Source organism: Lynx canadensis, chromosome A1 (assembly GCF_007474595.2).
Source record: "Lynx canadensis isolate LIC74 chromosome A1, mLynCan4.pri.v2, whole genome shotgun sequence".
NCBI classification, from domain to species: Eukaryota; Metazoa; Chordata; class Mammalia; order Carnivora; family Felidae; genus Lynx; species Lynx canadensis.
The window spans coordinates 212,207,553-212,228,634 of record NC_044303.2 but is presented as its reverse complement, the minus strand read 5'-3'; the positions used below and the strand labels follow the sequence as shown (position 1 = coordinate 212,228,634).

The window sequence follows — 21,082 nt, the reverse complement described above, 5'->3', positions numbered from 1 at the left end:
TGGCTCAATCGATTGGGCGTCTGACTTCGGCTAGGTCATGGTCTCATGGTTCACGAGTTGGAGCCCCACTCCAGGCTCTGTGCTGACAGCCCAGAGCTTGGTGCTTGCTTTGGATTCTGTGTCTCCTCTCTCTGCCCTTCCCCAGCTCATGCTGTGTCCCTTTCTGCCTCTCAAAAATAAATAAAAAACATTAAAATTTTTTAAAAATAAAAGAGTAACACACCAGTGTTAGAATCTAGGTACAGCCGTGGCAGCACCCAAGGTTGGGCAGAGTCAGGAACACCTTATATAAGCCATTCGTACCCAAATACTGATTCCCCTTCCAGGGGGCTCAGACAACACTGGAAGTTCATGTCTTGTAGTAGGATCTGGCAAGAGGTGTGACCAAACAGTTGTTCAGCTAGTCAGTCTACTGACAGACCAAGGCTAAAGACTTGGTAAGAGTGGTCAGGATGTCTCTACATAAAATCTAAGTTTGTTCAATGTTGGAGAAAAAGTTGGTAAAGATCACCCAATACTCATGTAAGCAGAGGGAGGAGTCAAAAGCCATCCACACATATACATTGGCAAACATCAGGTCTAGAGAGATTTTTATCTCATTTCAGGTTAACTAAACATAATCAGAAAATAAGTATGACAATAGTAAATAACAGGAGAAAGGGGTCTTATTTTGAAGATCCTGAGAAAAAGAAAGCCTTCTGAAAATAAGTTACAGTGACGAGAATAGTATCTTCAAGGAAAGCATGAATTTATGGATAGGAGCAGAAAAACCTATAAGGAGAGAAAACTTTAAAATGAAAGGGTGAAAGGGTGACAACTTGAGGCCAAAAGATGAGATGAGATTAAAATGTTAGGAGTGAAATAGAAGGGACAAATATAAAATTCAAATCTACATGGAAAATGGTAAAGACTGTCTTAACATGTCATAGTGATGGGGAGCAACATTTCCCAAGTCTAAAATTGCAGCATTCAATAAAAACCAGAACAAAAATGAAACAAACTAACAAAAAATGATTCCTGAGCCCCACCTCACACTCTTAAGTCACAAGTTCTAAGAGGTTGGTCTAGAATCTGTATTTTTAATACTTCTAGAGCTGCAATATCCTGCCAGTTGAAAGAATCAGAGATTTATAGGACAGACTTGAAAAGCTGTCCTAGAATGCTGACAAAGGGAGAGAAGTGGTATAATGAGAAAGTAGTTGATGTAGAGGGCAAAGTAGAGATTCACCTAAAGAATTGTATACATTTCTGAAAAAAGAACTATAATACTTGGAATAGAAACAGTAATCAAAGAAATCATTGAAGACAACTTTTCTGAAATGAAAAAAAAAAGAACAGCACACCTGTTATAAGGGCTTACCATGTTCTACACAAAATGGAAGGAGAGCCTGATCTAGATTTTACCTGGCAGTGGCTGTTTGATGGCACAGCTACATCATCCATTTGGAAAGGGACTCAACTTGGAGATTTAGGATACTGCAAGGTAGGCAGGGCTGCCTCTTTGCCATGAGCTTTTATCCTTAGGGCTTTAGTCCCTACTTCAATGTCTCAGGCCAGAAAGGAGGAGAGGGATAGAAGGGCATGCTGGCAGTAAGGCTGTTGTTTCGAGGCTTGAACACCTTCCTCATGCTGAGTGTCCACCATCAATGGGATGCTGGTGATGAAGCTTCTGAATTAGACTATGTTAATAGATGCTGTTCTGGGGATTGGAAACTGCTCCTGGAGCTAAAAAGAAGGTAAGAAACCTCAGCAAAAGTTGATGCTGTGAGGAGACCCCTTTGGCAGACAGAATAGAGCACAAAAGGGGCCATACATACAGAATCCTGGTGACACTTTTGGCTAATGTTTTTTCTTGGGCAGTTCAGTTTTCATGTAAAAAGAATCAAAGTCAAATGCAGTAGGGTGGGGGTGAGAAGGTAAAGAAAAGATAAACATTAAAAATTACAATCTGGTGATAGAATACTTTTTATTCTCATACAGTAAGCGGCACACATTTTACAGTGTACAATTTGATCAGCTTGGACATCTCTATTGACCTGTGGAACCATTATTACAATCAAGATCATGAGTGTATCAGTCACCCCCAAAAGTTTCCCCATTCCCCTTTGTAAATAATCAGCTTCACCCCTCTCCCACTCCCACCCCCAGGCAATAACTGATTTGCTTTGTCACCATAGATACATTAGCATTTTCTAAAATTTATATAAGTAAAATCCCATAGTTACACAGTCTTGAATCATTCAGCATAATTATTTTGAGAATTGTCCATATTATTGTGTGTATCCATGGTTTACTCTTATTGCTGAGTATTACATTGTATGGATGCCATGATATTTTTATCCATTCATCTGATGATGAACATTTGGCTGTTTACAGTTGGGTTTCTTATAGATAAAACTGCCCTGAATGTTCATGCACAAGTCTCTGTATGGATATGTACTTTTTTCTCTTGGGTGAATACTTAGGAGTGAAATGGTTAAGTAATATGATAGGTGCATGTTTATCTTTATAAGAAACTGTCAAAATTTTGGAAAATGGTTACATTATATTACATATTCCCACCGGAAGGGTATGAGAATTCAGTTCCTCCACATTCTTGCCAGTAGTTGGTGTGGTCAGTGTTTTTAATAGGTATATAATGGTATCTCATTGTGTTTTCTTTAAATTTTTTTATTTTTAAAAAATTAATGTTTATTTTTGAGAGAGAGACACACACACACAGAGTGTGAGCAGGAGAAGGGCAGAGAGAGAGGAAGACACAGAATCCGAAGCAGACTCCAGGCTCTGAGCTGTCAGCATAGAGCCTGACGTGGGGCTCAAACTCACCAAGAGTTTGATCTCAGCAAGAGTGAGATCATGTCCTGAGCCAAAGTCCGACGCCCAACCAACTGAGCCACCCAGGTGCCTCTCATTGTGGTTTTAATTTGTGTTTGTCTTGAGCATCTTTCTGTGTACTTAATTTCTCATCTATCTTCTTGGGTGAAGTGACAATCCAAATCTTTTGCTTACTTTTCGTTAGTTGTTTGCTTTCTTATGATTAACTTAATTTTACAAGTTCTTTATATATTCTAACCACACTGTATATGATGCCTGTAGACTTGTATATGACTCCTTTAATATTGTAAAGTTGCCTCTGGTGGGAATGCAAACTGGTGCAGCCATTCTGGAAAACGGTATGGAGATCCCTCAAAAAATTAAAAATAGAACTACCCTACGACCCAGCAATTGCACTACTAGGTATTTATCCAACGGATACAGGTATGCTGTTTCAAAGGGCACCTGCACCCCAATGTTTATAACAGCACTATTGACAATAGCCAAAGTATGGAAAGAGCCCAAATGTCCATTGATGGATGAATGAATAAAGAAAATACACATACATACATACGTACGTACATACATACATACATACATACATACATACATACAATGGAGTATTAGTTGTCAATCAAAAAGAATGAAATCTTGCCATTTGCAACTATGTGGATGGAACTAGAGGGTATTATACTAAGTGAAATTAGTCAGAGAAACACAAATATTATATGACCTCACTCATATGAGGACTTTAAGATACCAAACAGATGAACATAAGGGAAGGGAAGCAAAAATAATATACAAACAGGGAGGGGAATGAAACATAAGAGACTCTTAAATATGGAGAACAAACTGAGGGTTACAGGAGGGATTGTGGGAGGGGGATGGGCTAAATGGGTAAGAGGCACTAAGGAATCTACTCCTGAAATCATTGTTGCACTATATGCTAACTAACTTGGATGTAAATTTAAAAAATTAAAAAAAAAAGACTGTGAGACAAGATGAAACAGGGAAAGACTAAAAGGGAGTGTGTCCAGAATAAAGAGAAGAGCAGTACAGGATGAACTGGGAGAGGCAGGGGTTTATAAGGAAGGGGAGACCAGCAGGGCCTTTTGCACTAGAGGTTTAAGAAAGTGATATGATCAGGGGTGCCTGGGTGGCTCAGTCGGTTAAGCGACAGGCTTCAGTTCAGGTCATATCACGGTTTATGGATTCGAGCCCCACCTCAGGCTCTGTGCTGACAGTTTGGAGCCTGCTTCGGATTCTGTGTCTCCCTCTCTCTCTTCCCTTCCCCTGCCCACCCTCTGTCTCTGTCTCTCTCAAAAAAAAATTTTAAAAAACTTAAAAAATTTTAAAAATAAAGTAAAAAAATATCGTAAAGATGCCAATGTACAATTGTTGTGTGTTTGTGTAAACACGTTATGTTCCTAGTTCATGCCATAAATGCTATAAAGCGGGAAACAAGTTCTTCATATATTCTAGATACAAGTTCTCTATCAGATATATGATTTGGAAATATTTTCTCTTGGCATGAAGTTTGCCTTTTCATTTTCTTAACAAGTGTCTTTTGAAGAGCAGAAGCTTTGCAATTTCATGCAGGCTAGTTTATCAATTTGTTCTTTTGTGGATTGCGCTTTGGTGTTTTACCTAAGAAATCTTTGCCTGACCGAAGTCAAAACTATTTTTCTCCTATGTTTTCTTCTAGATTTTTTGTAGTTTTAGGTTTAACATTTAGGCCTATGATCCACTTGAATCAGTTTTCCTGTATGGTACTAGGAATGGATCCCCATTTGTTTGTCTGTTTGTCTAGCATGTGGGTAGCCAGCTGTTCTAGCACCATTTTTATTGAAATGAAATTCCTTTCTCTACTGAATTATCTTTGCACCTTTGTCAAAAATTCAGTGTGTGTGTGTGTGTGTGTGTGTGTGTGTGTGTGTATTATTTACGGACTCTTGTCTGTTCCACTGATCTGTTTTTCCATCTTCAGGTCAATACATGCTGTCTTGATTATTGTAGCTTTAAAACAAGTCTTGAGGGGCACCTGGGTGGCTTAGTCAGTTAAGCGTCCGACTTCAGCTCAAGTCATGATCTCACAGTCTGGGAGTTTGAGCCCACGTCGGGCCCTGTGCTGACAGCTCAGAGCCTGGAGCCTGCTTCAGATTCTGTGTCTCCCTCTCTCTCTGACCCTCCCCTGCTCATGCTCTGTCTTTGTCTCAAAAATAAATAAAAACGTTAAAACAAGTCTTGAAATCAGGTAGTGTTGGTTTTTCAACTTTGTTCTTTTTCAATGTTGTTCTGAGTATTCTCGGTTCTTTGCGTTTCCACAGGAATTTTAGAATCACTGTATCGGTTTCCCCAAAAACGTGTGCTCAGATTTAGCCTGAGATTACATTGAATGTGTAGATCAGGTTGGGGAGGATTAACATTTTAACAATCTTGAGCTTCTCACCCATGAACACGTGATATTCTCCCATTTGTGTAGGTCATCTTTAATGTCTCCCAATAATATTTCTTGTAGTTTTTTTTTTTTAACGTTTATTTATTTTTGAGACAGAGACAGAGCATGAACGGGGGAGGGTCAGAGAGAGGGAGACACAGAATCTGAAAGAGGCTCCAGGTTCGGAGCTGTTAGCACAGAGCCCGACGCGGGGCTTGAACTCACGAACCGCAAGATCATGACCTGAGCCGAAGTCGGACGCTTAACCAACTGAGCCACCCAGGTACCCCTATTTCTTGTAGTTTTTGATATACAGGTCATGTGCACCTTTCCTTAGATTTATTCAGACTGATTTCCAATTTTTGCTATTTTAAATGTATCATATTTGAATTTCAATTTCTGATTGTTGATGCTAGTATATAGAAATATAACAATTTTTAAATATATAATTTTGGGTCCCATAACTTTGCTAAACTCACTTATTCTAGTAGCTGTTTATAGATTCATCAGATTTCCTACATGGATGATCATGTCATCTGCAAATCAAGTTTACTTTTTTTTTTTTAATGTCTTATTATTTATTTTTGAGAGAGAGAGGTACAGCATGAATGGGGGAGAGGCAGAGAGAGAGGGAGACACAGAATCTGAAGCAGCTCCAGGCCCTGAGCTGTCAGCACAGAGCCTGACACTGGGCTTGAACCCATGAACCACAAGATCATAACCTGAGCCGAAGTCAGACGCTTAACCAACTGAGCCACCCTGGTGCCCCTCAAGTTTACTTCTTTCATTCCAATTTGGATGCCTTTTATTTCTTGCTACATTGACCAGAACATCTAGTACAATGTTGAGTGAAGTGGTGAGAACAGGCAACCTTGTCTAATTTCTGTTTTCAGGGGGAAAAATTTTAGTCTTTCACCAATTAGGTTTGTTGTTAGCTGTTGACTTTTTTATAAATACCTTTTATCAGGTTGAGGAGATTACCTTCTACTCCTGGTTTGCTAAGGAGTTGTTTTTAACTCAGGAATGGATGTCAGATTTTATACAATTGGGTGTTGGCTATTGTAAAAACTATTTTTCTGTACCCACTGCTATAATCTATTATTTTTCTTTATGGATAGTTCTTATTCTTGTGCCTTTAGGTTCACTAATTTTTTTCTTCTCTAATATCAAAACTGCTCTTAATCCCTCCCATCCATCTTTTTACATTTTCATCTCCAGAAGTTTGATTTGGGTCTTTTAAATTTTTTTTTCAACATTTATTTATTTTTGGGACAGAGAGAGACAGAGCATGAACGGGGGAGGGGCAGAGAGAGAGGGAGACACAGAATCGGAAACAGGCTCCAGGCTCTGAGCCATCAGCCCAGAGCCCGACGCGGGGCTCGAACTCACGGACCGCGAGATCGTGACCTGGCTGAAGTCGGATGCTTAACTGACTGCGCCACCCAGGCGCCCCTGATTTGGGTCTTTTAAAAAAATAAATTTTTCGTGTCCTCATTTAATTTTTTTAACATATGCAATAAAGTTATAACAGTTATAATATACTTCTCTGCTAATTCTAACGTCTATGTCAGTTTGGGGTGGGTTTTGATTGATACATTTTTCTCATATGGATAACACTTTTCTGCTTCTTTACGGGCTTTTGCAATCTTTGTTTGGATGCCAGATGTTGTGTATTTTACCTTATTGGGTGTTGGATATTTTTGTATTCCTATAAGTATTCTTGAACTTTGTTCTGGAACTCAGTTTAATTATAGTGTAGTCCTTTTAGGTCTTGCTTTTTAAGATTCAGTAGATGAGACTAGAGCAGGAGTCAGTGAAGGGCTAATTATCCCCCATTACTGAGGCAGAAGCCTTCTGAGTCCGCCACCCAAAGCTCCATGAGCCATGAGGCTCTCTAGATTGGCTGACTGAAACAGGCCCTGTGCCCAGCCCTGTGTAAGCACCAGGCCCTGTTCCCGCCAGCCCCTTCAGCTGATTCCTTTCCCAGCTTTGGGCAGTTTTCTCACATAGACGTGCTAGTCAGTACTCTGCTGAATACACAAGGGGGTCCACCACAGATATTCCTGGATCTTTTTCTCAGCTGTCTCCTCTCTTTTTACTCAGCTCTGAGAGTCTCCGGGGACTCTCAGCTCCTTATCCTCAACTTAGGGAGTCTGCTGAGCTTCCCTCTGTTCCCTTCCCTGCATCATGACCTGGAACTTCTCTCAAAGCAATAATCTCGGGGCAGTTTTAGGATTTATCTCACTTGTTTCCCTCTCTCAGGGATCACTGTTCTTTGTTGGCTGATGTTCAGTGTCTTAAAGATTGCTTCATATATTTTGTTTACTTTTTCATTTTTTGGTTATTTCGTGTGCAAGTGTAAATCTGATCCCGATTATTCCATCTTGATTGGAAAGAGAGGTCCATAATAAAATTTTAACTGGAAAACTGCCTAAGAGTAAAGTGATATAGGGGCACCTGGGTGACTCAGTCAGTTGAGCGTCGAACTCTCAGTTTCGACTCAGGTCATGATCTCGTGGTTTCATGGGTTCGAGTCCCACATCAGGCTCTGCACTGACAGTGTGGAGCCTGCTTGGGATTCTCTCTCTTCCTCTCTCTCTCTCTCTGTCCCTCCCCCACTCACACTGTCTCTGTCTCTCTCAAATAAAAAACTTAAAAAAAAAGAGTAAAGTGATACAGCTTGAGAATGCAACGCAAATTTAGGACCCATACACCGATTTCATTTATATCCATCCATTTGGTCCTAGCTATTTGGAAAATCCTGATGGAAACCATTACTACAGCCATGTTTGGGCCCTGTTACTCTCGTTATCCATAGCCACATGGTGGTGGCAGGTGCAGTGGGGTAGAATGACACACATAAAGCATGGAGGTGTGCGGAGCCTTCCGTTCAGTCTCCTTTTCCTCCTTGGCTAGGAACCAGGAGGGGGGATGCAGGGCGGGAATTTGACATGGAAACTCGTGATACCTCAGTTCCAGTGATGCTCTTCTGAGTTTGGTTTATAAAGAAGGTGCTGGCTATCTGATTCTCTTTAACCTATGTTTCTCAACTTACCTACAGTGTCTGATGATTCAAATCCTTTTATATGGAAGAGACCACAGTAAAAGCAGAGACACAAAAGACCTCCTTACCCTAATGCAGAGGTGAGTCGTGGCCCTGGTCACCAACCAGGTCATCAGTACGGATTTGTGGATAGCATGGCCTTTTCCAGATTCAGTCAGTTAGCGGGTGAGCGCCTCTGCGATTCTTGCTAGAGGGGCATAATGCCAACCTGGACTATGGATGTGGCCAAATCCTGTGGAGTAACTAGTCGATTTCTAGTAGTCTGTCAGAAACCAATGCCGTAGGGGTCTGCTGCAATAATAAATTTGTACTTATAGTATCTCTTTCAATGCTGAGCATTAGACCTAAGTCCTATAAGAGTATCTCAGCTGTTAGCCTGTGACAAGGTATTCAAAGTAAATGAATATATTCAATTGAGTATATTCAAAGTAAATGAATATATTCAATGAATATATAAAATCTAGGTCCTTAAATATAAGACAAGTTTTGGGGGGATTTAATTAGCTCTAAAATTAGTAATAAAAGAGGCTCTTGAGAATCTTTTTTTAAATATTTAGAATTTAAGCTAAAAGAGTGTTTTGTGAAGACTTGCATCCTTCTTTATCTTTGTGTTCATCTCAGAATGACATTGACCTTGAATTATTCTCTTCTAAGAAAGATGAAAATTTAAATTTGTTGAGTATATACTAAGCCCCTATAACTGAGCTAAGTCATTTTCATAAAGAATTTCATCCTCACAAATACTCAGTATGATAGCTCTCACTTGACAGAGGGTTTGGATCTAAGTAAGTGTGACTCTAACGGCCACATGCTTTCCCCCTAGAGCCTAATAAAGGGGCGGGGGGGGGCATTGTTGTGGAGCGAGAGTCAGGACCCTGACTGTAGTTCACTGGAGGCAGCTCACAATTGGTACCTTTCTCAGCAAGCTGGGCAGGTGAGGGACAAGATGAGCAGAGAGAACACATTCAGCCCATCATATCCCACCTACCTGAGTCAGAGCCACACCTAAAGTAGGCCCAACAGAAGACTGTCTCCTGTTTTATCACCTTCCAGAAAGGGGTTCTCTAGCCTCCCTAGTGATGCCTGTGTTAGGACGGTAAACGGGGAACTTGGCCCCCTACCTGCTGGTGAGTGTGAAAGTATATTTTCCTGGTCGAGAGCCATAACGATATTTAAATAATGAGTATAACGTAGAACTTCTTCCAATTCCCTGACATTATAAAATACATCTACTATTTCTTACCCACAAATATTCCTATTAGGTAGGTATTTTTGCCTCCCATGTTCAGGTGATGAAACTGAGAATCAGAAAGTTTGAGTATCTTTTTTAAATACCTAGCTGGTAAGTATTAAGTAGTAAGATTTGAACCTACCTCTATCGTATTTCAAAAATGCACTTCCGTTTCCTATAGAATAGGGGTTCTGACTCTCATGTACTTGAGAATATATATGGAGACACCTGGTTAGCAGGTAAGTCTCCAGAGGTGCATTTTACATACAGAGAAACTGAGGACCAATATGTTCAAGTTAATTTACCCAGGAAGAGGCAGAGCTGGGCTTCGAAACCAGGTCTCTCTAACTCCAGAATGTGCTCCCTGTAGGAAATGTAGCTTACACTCTGAAGGTAGGCTGTCCGGATTTAAAACTCAGGCTTCAACATTCAGCTCTCTGACCTAGGTGAAGTTATTTAGCCTTTCTCGGCCTCTGTATATTCATCAAGAAAGTAATAATACCTTCCTCAAAAAGTGGGTTTTCTGAGAATAAGATCACATATAATACAGCACCCCTAGATCAGGTCCTGGCAGGTCTTCAATGCTCAATGAATGTTGGAATCATCACCTTCGTCACCATCATCATCACCATCATCTCTCTGATGTGCTAGAGGTAATAGGTCCGAATGTTTAAATAAAAAGCTTTTGTATATCATGCAGCTATTATTATTTTACATTAGGAGTAATGCGTAAAGAGTAGACATCTCACCCCATGACGGGATGAAAGGATTCATCCCTGTCAACTTAACCTGCCCCTGCCACTTACTAAGTATGTGGCCTCGGGAAAATCATTTAACCTCCTTGAACCTCGGTTCCTCCATCATTAGACTACAGATAATAGTATACCATAGTAAATCATTGCGAGTTTTAAATAAAATAATGTATATAACACGCATAGGACAGTGCCTGGCAGAGTGTGTGCTCAATAAATGTTAGCAAAACACCCTTCACCCCCCCCTTCTCCCTCAGAACTGGAACTAAAGTCCTACTCAGCTTGTATTTAATAAGAGGCACTTTGCAGGAGCTGGAGTGAATCCACTTCCACCGTAGCCTGAGGTTGCTTCTCCTCCCAGTCTTTTACTGTTCCTTGTCCATGGTTCGAAAAGAATCATAGGAGGAAGAGGAATTGGGAGGGGGGTGGTATAACCTAATTCAGACCCCAGGTAGGATGAATTTCTCTGGGTATGGGGAGATTAATTCTCTGTGTAAATGACAAGAAGACCTGGGCCTGCTAAGAAAATCCATGTAAGAGGAAAAGGGTCTTCTGGAGGCCTCTGCTGTAGGAGAAGTGGAGCCACTGGAGGTTTTTCTTCCACTGAAACAAGCCATATCTCACTCCTCAAGAACTGCTGAGAAGGCCATAGGGGTAGCCGCCAAAGCCCAGATGTCAAAAAAAACTAGTACAAGAATTGTTCTCCTTGCTCAAGCAACTCACTGGAATAATCAATCCCAGATGTTCTGGAGCCCCGCTAGTTTTCCAATGTGCTCTTGTATTTTTTACCCCACCTCCTCCGGAAATCCAATGACAACACTCCACTGGGCGTTCATTGCCAAGAGCCCAAATGCTTGGCTTTTAAAGCCTCTGCAAAGAAGTGAAAGCAGAAATGGGCCCTTGAAATTGGAGTTAATTCTAAGGTTAAATGATCATTGAAATCCTCAAGTAAGATTTTAGTGTATCAGAAAGGCACAGATTTGGAAGTAAACTTTGAGGCACTGTAGTCTTTTACCTAAATCACAAATGAACTCGTTTTAATTTTTTACATATGAAGCTCCTTCTAAGCACTAGAAATACTAATATATATTTTTTTAATTTAATGTTTATTCAGTTTTGAGACAGAGACAGAGTGCAAGTAGGGAAGGAGCAGAGAGAGAGGGAGACACAGAATCCGAAGCAGGCTCCAGGCTCTGAGCTGTCAGCACAGAGCCCGATGCGGGGCTTGAACTCATGAACTGTGAGATCATGACCTGAGCTGAAGTCAGATGCTTACCCAACTGAGCCACCCAGGCGCCCCAAGAAATACTAATATGTTTAAGATTGAGTCCTTTCAGAAAGACAGACACATGTGACCAGATTACTAGTCTACAGTAAAGCATTAACAGAAATGTAAACAAAGAGGACAAGTAATAAATTGAGAGGCTAGAGATAAGGGTGGAAACTGTATGTACGTTGGGGGCAGCGTGCTGGGTCTTCAAAGAAAAGTAAAATATCAGCAGGTAGAAGAGAAGCCAGAGGCGGGCATTTCAAGTAGCATGAACAAAAGCATAGAGGCATGGAGATAATCGATAGTTCTGAGAAAACACAAGTGATCATGGGTGGTCATAGTTTAAGGTACATGGGTAAGAATATACTGCAGGTGAGTTTGGAAGGATAAATTGGGGTGAGATTATGGGATGTTTTATGTGCCCTGCTGAGGAGTTTAAAACTTACTACTGAGAATATAAGCAGGATATGACATGATCAATTATTAGCTTTACCACATTACCTCTGACAGCAGTGCAAGAATAGATGGGACCTAGGGAGAGATTAGAAGTAGGGAGATCAGTTACGAGCAGATACAACAGTCTAAGGGAGAGGTGTCAGGAGCCTTAATTATCTAAAGCCCTAGTAGGAGGAAGGTGGAGAGGATGGATTGAGAAACAATTTGTGGTCTCTTGTAACAAAGCCTTAGAACCAGTTAGATGTGGGGTGTAATACAGGCAGGAGTCACAGGCAGCTTTGAAGTTTCTAGCTTGGACAGTTGAGTGAATGACCATGCTATTAAATGAAATAGTGTTGACAAGTGGAGATCATCCTGGAGGATGTCTAGGGGTTGTGAGGAATATGATTTCTGTTTCGGATGAGTTAAGTTTGAGGTGCCCACAGTGCATCCACTTGGCAGTGTCTGATGGGCTGAATGGACCAGGAGCTCAAGGAGACAGATTCTGAAGTGAAGGGAATGGATAAGAACCCCATGGAATATGTAAATGTGAAGTGAAAAGACTTAAGAACGAACACTTACACTTACTTTAGAAGTGTGTATGCAGTGTGATTTGAAATCAAAACAGGGCTCAAATTTGAGCTTTCCCATTTGCAGTGAGACTTCCTATGTCTTCCTTTCTTCATTGGAAAAAAAAAGTGTGAAGGGGCATCTGGCTGGCTCAGCCTGTAGAGCATTTGACTCTTGATCTCGGGATTGTGAGTTTGAGCACAGAGAGTTTACTTTAAAAAATTTAAAATAATCTTAAAAATGTGAATAAGGGCACTCTATTATTTTAAAGGTTATTTATTTATTTTTGAGAGAGAGAGAAAGAGCACAAGCAGGGAAGAGGCAGAGAGATGGGGAGAGAGAGAATCCCGAGCAGGCTCCATGCTGTCAGTGCAGAGCCCCGTGCATGGCTCGATCCCACAAACTGTGAGATCATGACCCGAGCCGAAATCAAGTTTTGGATGCCTGACTCACTCAGCCACCCAGGTGCGCCTGAGAGCATTCTATTTTAAGTGCTTTACTTAATGTATGACACATAGTAAGCTTCCTGAAATGTTCATTCTAATTATTGTTTTTGTATTATTTGGGGGTAATGCAGAAAGAGGGTCTTCTGCCTTCCTTGTAGATTTTTTTTAAATAATATCAAAATAGTAGAAAAAACTCAAATGTCCACCAGTAGAAACACCAGTGCATGTTTATGATCAATATAATGAGGTCCATGTTTATGATCATATAATATGGTCATTAAAAAGCATGAAGTAGAGCTTTGAAGAGTTATGGAAGAATATTGCAGATAAATTGTTAGGGGTAAAAACATGAAAAATACATATTAATGAGCATTGTCTATAGTATAACCCTAAATAAATATATAAATGTGTGGTTAGTGAAGGTAATAGTAATTATCTCTGAGACATTGGATTATGTGGGACTTTCAACTTCTGTGTTATATATTTGTGTTGACATTTTTTTACAACAAATATATATCCATAATAAAAAAGATAAATTTTTAAAAAGTATGGCACACGTATCAAACAGTAAGAGACAGTGTAATGTACTACAGCCAGATGCCTGGGTTATAATCCTAGCTCTGTGACTTATTAGTTGTCTGACCTTGGACAAGGCACTTTGCTTCTCAGGTTCCTTATCTACTAAATGGGGATAATAATAATAACTACTTTGTAGGGTAGTTTTGACTAAATAAATTAATGTAAGTAAAACTGCTCAGAAGGATGCCTGACACATCGTATGTGCTAACGAGAGGTGATGATGACACTGATGATGATAAGAGAATGAGGACTCATAAGAAGCCATAACGCTGGCAAATAGGGAATCATCACAGACATTAGAACGAGCTATATTGGTAGAGCAGATTTTTGAGATTACTCCGGTAATCCAGTACCTGATTAAACACCTCTCCAAATCAGGAATCGCTCATTACCTGTCAAAGTGGCCTTTCCAATACTGGACAGTTCGACTTGTTAGAAGAATATTAAATAGTCAAGGTCATGGACTTTAGAGTCAGATGGACCTGTGTGTGAATCCAGCCTCTGCCATTTTTTACGTGTCATTAGGCAAGTTATCCTAAGCCTCAGTTCCCCCTGAGGCCTAGAATAGTATCTATAATATGAAACATAATGAAGAGCAATTGAGATTATTAACCTAAAGCACTTAGCACAGTATCTGGCTTATGGTAGCTGCTCAATAAACATTAGCTGCTTTTACAACTCTAGCTTTTCATCCAGATGTATTGGAAGTCTGAGAGTATGGTGCATCAACTTCATTTTTGTTATTTTTTTTTTAATTTTTTTTTCAACGTTTTTTATTTATTTTTGGGAGAGAGAGACAGAGCATGAACGGGGGAGGGGCAGAGAGAGAGGGAGACACAGAATCGGAAACAGGCTCCAGGCTCCGAGCCATCAGCCCAGAGCCTGACGCGGGGCTCGAACTCACGGACCGCGAAATCGTGACCTGGCTGATGTCGGACGCTTAACCAACTGCGCCACCCAGGCGCCCCCATTTTTGTTATTTTTAAATGTTTCTAGGACAGCCACATGCCCACAAGCTATTTTCATATTACTTTTGATGGGTCTTAAGATGTAGAAGCCAACAGAAGCGCAAGGAAAACCATCCTTTTCACAATAGGGGAAAGAAAGAATGCCTATTTAAAAAAAAATGTTTTATTTTTATTTCTGAGAGAGAGTTCCAGCAGGGGAGGGGCTGGGGCTGGGGGGTGGGGGGACAGAGGATCTGAAGTGGACTCTACACTGACCGCAGAGAGCCTGATGCAGGGCTTGAACTCACAAACCGTGAGATCATGACCTCAGCCACCCAGGTGCCCTAAGAAGGAATGCCTATTAATCGATTAGTGGCCTCCTGCCCTCTCAGTCATGTAAACCAAACAGAACAGCCTCTTCTGGGCTGAGGGACTAAGGAGGGAAAGCCAAGGAAAGTAGGATTTGGGGAGATTATCTCCAGAGAGAAGTGCAGTGAGGAGGAGAGTAGGTGATGTGCTGTGTCAGCCAAATAAGCCTCAGTGATGAAATTTATGCTTCATAAGCTGGTTTCCTGGCTGCTGCATTTATCTTCTTTTCCTATCATTTATCAGTAAATATTCCAACACTGCCTCTACAAAATTAGAGGGGGAAGTGTTTAGGGAAACTTGGTGTGTGAGTGGGTGAGGGGCAAATCCGCTCTCGCATACTGATGCCAAGGGGCAGGAGCTCTCCCAAATCAGGACGCCGGGGAGGGCTGGAGGCATTGGGGCAGAGGGAGCAGTGAAAATTTAGGCAACTTTAGCTCCCCACCCCAGGGCCCCCCCAAAGAGGAACAGAGGCTGCTAAGTGACAGTTCAGAGTACCCTGTCTTTAGCAGAACAGAGGAAGGATTCTGCAATCTACAGCACTCTGCCATGTCCACAAAAATAGATCGACCGGAGGATACCATGTGGACGAGGTCAAGGAGATCAAGTATTTTTCATCGCATGGGCCAGCTCTGTTAGTGTTTTCCTAGAGCGATGCTTGAGGTTTCTTGAGCAAAAGGCTGAGCTTGGTGGAGTTAATTTATTAGTATTGTCTGCTGTGGAGCACGGGTGGGGGTAGAGCTGAACTGCCACAAATTTGCTATTTGGGCATAGACGAGAGCAGTGTTCTTTGAGGCCCAACTCTGCTATGAAATACCCATGTGACCTTTGGTTGCCTAAATATTCTGAGTCTCAGTTTCCTCATCTTTATTCCTTCCTTAACACATATGTTGTGAACAACTACTAAGTGCTAAGTATAGAGATGTAGGTGCTAATAAAGATAAACACACCACGGTCGTTCCTTTGCGACAGTAATCAAGTGGGAGAGGCAAACATGAAGAAATAATGCAAACATGAGTGAGTCCTGTAGTAGAAATCACAATGCAGTGTGAGTGGGAAGGAGACAGAATCTAAGAAAGCTGGAAAAAGACTTCCTAGGAAGCGTTACATCTGAGTTGTTTCTTGAAGGGCAAGTAGCCATTCATCCAGGTGGAGAAGAGAAACCATTCCAGGACGAAGGCACTGTATATGCAAAGGCACCGAGGCATGACAGAGGAGAGTGTATCAAAGCAATGGTAAGTTCTTTATGGCTGCCGTACAAGGCAGCATTTCCTAAAGGGCATTGCAAGGGTTGCTGATTCCAAGAGATGTTGCCCTGGCCACAGGGAGGAGGCAGAAAGGCTCCATGGCAGTTCAGTTTAGGAAAAAACAAACTAGGGTAAACGAAGTGACACATTCATTTCCCGGACTTCTCAGAACTGTTCAAATACTAAACTTCCCTATTGGCATGTTGAGAACAAATTAATTTAAAAAAAAACCAACAACAACTCACTGTATTCATATATACCTGATTTCTTTTTGACAATGATCAGTGACTTAAATTTTGGCAAATAAAACACAGCCTTTAGAACCAAAGTAGAGAAACTAAGATTTAGTTTTATTAAGAGCAAGGGGTGTAGCACATGCTTGAACTGAGGGTACAAGAATGCTTTTGTAGTTTGGCAAAGAATGTGGGCCCCACTTCAGGACATAATAAAGTCTGTGAACATGACTATCTCACCAATGAACTATTTTATCTGATCATAGAAACCATGACTTCAATGCATCCCTGTGAACTAATTTTTCTGTATGATTCATGGTGGTTAAGAGCTAGCTCTGGAGACAGACAAGCCTGGGTTCAGGCCCCAGAACCACCACTTTCTATCTGCATGTAATCCTGGTTTGCTCACCATAGAATGGAGGTGAGAAGAACACAGGTCTCTTAGTGTTGCCGTGAAAACAAAATGTATGTAAAAGGGTTAGCAGGGTGCCTGGCCCCATAGTAATCATGTAACAAATAACATCTATTTTTGTTTTTACTGAAGCCTGGGCTTTCTTTAAGTTTATTATCTTCTAGCTACAACATTTGGTGCATGCAGCACAAGGAGAGAGGGGCTAGTAACTATTCTTGGTAAAAAGCTACCACACCAAGCTGGTGTGGAAAACACTTCACTGGTTAACATCCCAAAAGTGAGCTGGATGGAGCTTATCAGCCCTTGGAAACGACAGTCTGATACAATTACTCCAATCCAAAGAAGATAACGTATACTCAACGGATGGAAGTCAGTGTCCTTTCAGTGACCTGGAGATTTCAGGCCAGGGGAATCCTGCCACCTTGTGGCAGGAGGGTGAAGAGGCCCAGGCGGATTTCTGACTCCTGTGATTGGAGTGGGATGGGAGTTCCTATTCCTAGCAGAGGCCCCTCAGATTTTTGCCCCCCTCGGGTTTTATGAGACCCTGAGCAATTGACTTAATTTGTGCCTATTTCTTCTTCAGATCTGAAATCACATTATCTCTTGGTTTACTGAGAAGGAAGTTAAAGCGCCAGATAGCTTTCTGTATTTTATGCAGTCAGTAGTAGAGAATGAATATAAAATAGTGGAACTTGAATATAAAAAAAAGCCTCATAAAATTTTGTATCTCGTATTTCTGTGGAACAAATATTTTTTTTCAGTCAAATAGGGGCCGTGAAAACCACACTTAGCAGGCTTGAGGTCTAAATAGGAGATGACTGAAGAACACTTAATAGAAACCAGGTTTCTGGACCAGATTTCTTTTGGACCAGATTACTTCTAACTCCAGCCCAGCTTCTCCAATATTAGGAAATCAGTGTATGGGACTCTTAATGGCTGGAAATGGGGAAGATAGATCCTCTGTGTAGCAATTAAGAGGGCCCTAGGCCCTAAAATCTGTGTATTCATGAGAAGAGATCCCCTGAAAATTATGAACAATATAAAAGACCCTAAACTAGGTACATTTTTTTTCAGCTGTGATTAAAAGCAATCCCGGTATCTTAGATATCCTTAGCTGCCATCTGTATCAAAGGAAGAGTTCCTGCTCCTCAGGGAGAAAACCCAAGACTCGAGTACCATTTTAGAGGCCTGTTAGAAGACTCAACATTTTAGGGGTATGGGCACATGGTGAAATAGTTGCCTCAGACTGAAGTTCAGCCATCTAGCTCAATAAAGCAGTGATTTGGAACTGGAAGAGAGGCAAGAACAAAATAAAATGCACAAATGTTTGTCTCCTTTCCTTTAGGTCTTCTGTTATCAGTAAAAAGAAAACCTCTATACTGGACAGCCAACAATAAAGCCAACCTCGTTGATAACAAAAATTCTGGATCACAAGATATATTTATCAACACTGGTAAGAATGGCAGATCAAAAGCAGAACTAAGAACTCTAAGGGGGGAAAAAAAGTCTACTTAGCAGCAGCATTACAGGTAAAATACTCAAGAGCCATTAGAAAGCAGGATCCTGGGGGCGCCTGGGTGGCGCAGTCGGTTAAGCGTCCGACTTCAGCCAGGTCACGATCTCGCGGTCTGTGAGTTCGAGCCCCGTGTCGGGCTCTGGGCTGCTGGCTCGGAGCCTGGAGCCTGTTTCCAATTCTGTGTCTCCCTCTCTCTCTGCCCCTCCCCTGTTCATGCTCTGTCTCTCTCTGTCCCAAAAATAAATAAACGTTGAAAAAAAAAAAATTAAAAAAAAAAAAAAAAAAAAGAAAGCAGGATCCTGATCTATAACTTGGGGCGGGGGGCAAGGGGCAGGGCAAGTGTAGAAATCTTTTTTTAGATACATGCTTTTAGTTTCTTAATGACTGGGGACTCTTTTGTATATTTTTGTATACAAAATACTTTTGTATTTCCCTTTTTATAACTCGTATTTCATTTTTGTCAGTTTTGGTTTTTAAAGAAGATTCTGCAACAGCTAAGTAGTTTATTGGTGACCGTTTTAATATACTGTTTGGAAATACTTTTAGTCATAACTTGTTTCAGGTCACTAAAACTGCCTTGTGAAGAAACGTTTGATCTCCTGAAAACATTTGCCCTGGTCTCATGCCATATTAGAGTCAGAGAGGGCTTTGATTCTTATAAATGAAGAAACTAGGGACAAGAGAGATGGATTTGTTCAAGGTCAGCTGGATGATTATAAAGCTGACTTCCTGAGTCACAGATGATTACTTTCCACCCCATTATGCTGCCCCCAACCCCAAACTGGATTAAAAAGGCTTGTTTTGGAAGGAATCTTAACCAGGTTTGTTTAAAAAAAAAAAAAAAGTCCTTACCTCCTGAACAAATGTGTATCTAGGAAAAGAAAACAGCAATCTCAAATCTCAAATATTCCTTACTGTCTTCTTCACGTATTCAGGGAGAAAAGAAAAATCGGATTCGTGTGAGTTTTACAAAATAAAAAACTTACTTCTCTCTTCATCGTTTCTGTTACCTGAGCTGATTTAATGAAGTTCAAAGACTGTGTCTTTAGGGATCCAAGCGTCTTCTAACATCTCCGTATCACTTAGTGCTTAGGGGACTACATTTTGGTTCTTCATGCAAAAAATTATTTTTTTATTTCAGTCATTTGCTCAGTCTGTAAAACCTAATGATCAACCAGTAGCCAAGGTATGGTGGTGAGTGGCGAGTCAGTGCCTGGTCTGTAGACTGGAAGGCTTCCTCCTGGCGGCTGTGTTCTGAATGCTTTCAGCTCAGCTCTCAGGACCACGGTCTCAGGTTGCAGGCCTGCCTGAAGGCAGCTATATCCCACTGACCTTTTCTGCAGTGCTTATCAACTGGTCACCGGTCTGTCGTTGCTAATTTTAGCCCTGTCTGGAGATGGGCCTGCTGTCCTTACCCAGAATATTCTGCACTGACTAAAGCAGCCTCAGAAGAGTTGCTTCCATTTTCACATATCCGGACGAAAATGGATTTTCGACAATGACTGTGATAAAAACCAAAGTACCAGACAGAAGTGGCCGTTTGGACTCTATTTTGTGTGGCACTAAAAGTTTTAAAAATGTTACTACTTTGGGAGACCCCAAAGTCTTAAGATCTCCAGACTGACAAACCTGTATCAATAAAACAAAAGCATAAAGTGTTAACATTGTAAAATAAAATGTTATGGTGTGATCTTGATATTGCATCTGAAATTAGTTTTAAATATTTAAATATATCCAGTGTTTATTGTCAGCGTAAGGTTACTAATAGTCCATTTTCTGAGATTTTGATGTTAAAATGTTTAATGAAATGGTGGTGATAATGAATGGTAGCTATGGTTTTAACATCCTCATATCTGAGAAAATAGTAAGTTGTTACTTATGTTGGTTCCAAAAGTTTTAAAATTTTGGTATTCTGTGAAACCCTTGAGTTTAAGAAACCACCTTGGAAATGTTCGACACAGTAAAACCTAATGTAAAGTTACATTCTCTCTTGGAAAACTGTAGATGAGAACTAAGCTACTTTCTGAATTCATTCAGTGGGAACCAGCAATTTGGATAATCTACCCCAAACACTTGATGTTCCTAACAGACCTGAGTCAACAAGGTCATTCACAACTTTCAGATTCTTTTTAAATTAGCTAACAGGAACTAAAATCTTTGAGGTGGATGAGGGTTAGCTATTTCCCTACAATCTCTACCAAATTAGAAAAAGAAGAAAAAAATCAAGCCTAGATCATACTGCCCCACATATAGACTTTAATAAACATTTATCAGCAAGCATGCAAATGCCCATGCAAACTACTCCCTAAGATCAGTGAAGCCCTACTTCTGTTTTGGTGGTTCACCCACCACTTCCCACGAAAGGTCGGCTTGAGGCAGACTTCACAATACTCCAGAAGTGAGGCTGTCCTAATTTAGTTAGCAACAAGAAGCCAGAAATCCTTGGACAAGGTGGCAGGAAGCCAGACCATTTAGGGGTCAACCCTCAGGCCCCAAGTCTAAATGTCCAGGTCACAAGCCTCACTAGACTCTTATGTCCTTTTCATGCAAAGGTGGGGAAATACTCTTTAGTAATTTAGTCATGTCACATGTCCTGAATACCTCTACTTTTACCAATGAGAGCCGCCACTATTATTTTGATTTATATTGATCAACAAAGTATTAATTTCAAAAATAAAACCTACTTCAAATATCACTAATTACCGCAGTCTCTGGCGGTGGCTGAGACATGGACAGCACAGCAGAAGCACTGGGAACAACTGT

At 40.8% G+C, this 21,082-nt stretch overlaps 1 protein-coding gene across 1 annotated transcript in view; it reads left to right on the top strand.

Annotated features, from left to right (window-relative positions):
• TTC23L (tetratricopeptide repeat domain 23 like) overlaps positions 1 to 10,197 on the top strand; it is a 49,093-nt gene extending 38,896 nt beyond the window's left edge. Inside the window, exons 10-12 of the mRNA XM_036064331.1 lie at positions 8,313 to 8,395; positions 9,369 to 9,442; positions 10,106 to 10,197. Of these exons, the coding sequence (XP_035920224.1) occupies positions 8,313 to 8,395; positions 9,369 to 9,442; positions 10,106 to 10,197 (249 nt within the window). The remainder of the gene's footprint in view (positions 1 to 8,312; positions 8,396 to 9,368; positions 9,443 to 10,105) is intronic.
• Positions 10,198 to 21,082: the final 10,885 nt, after the last annotated feature.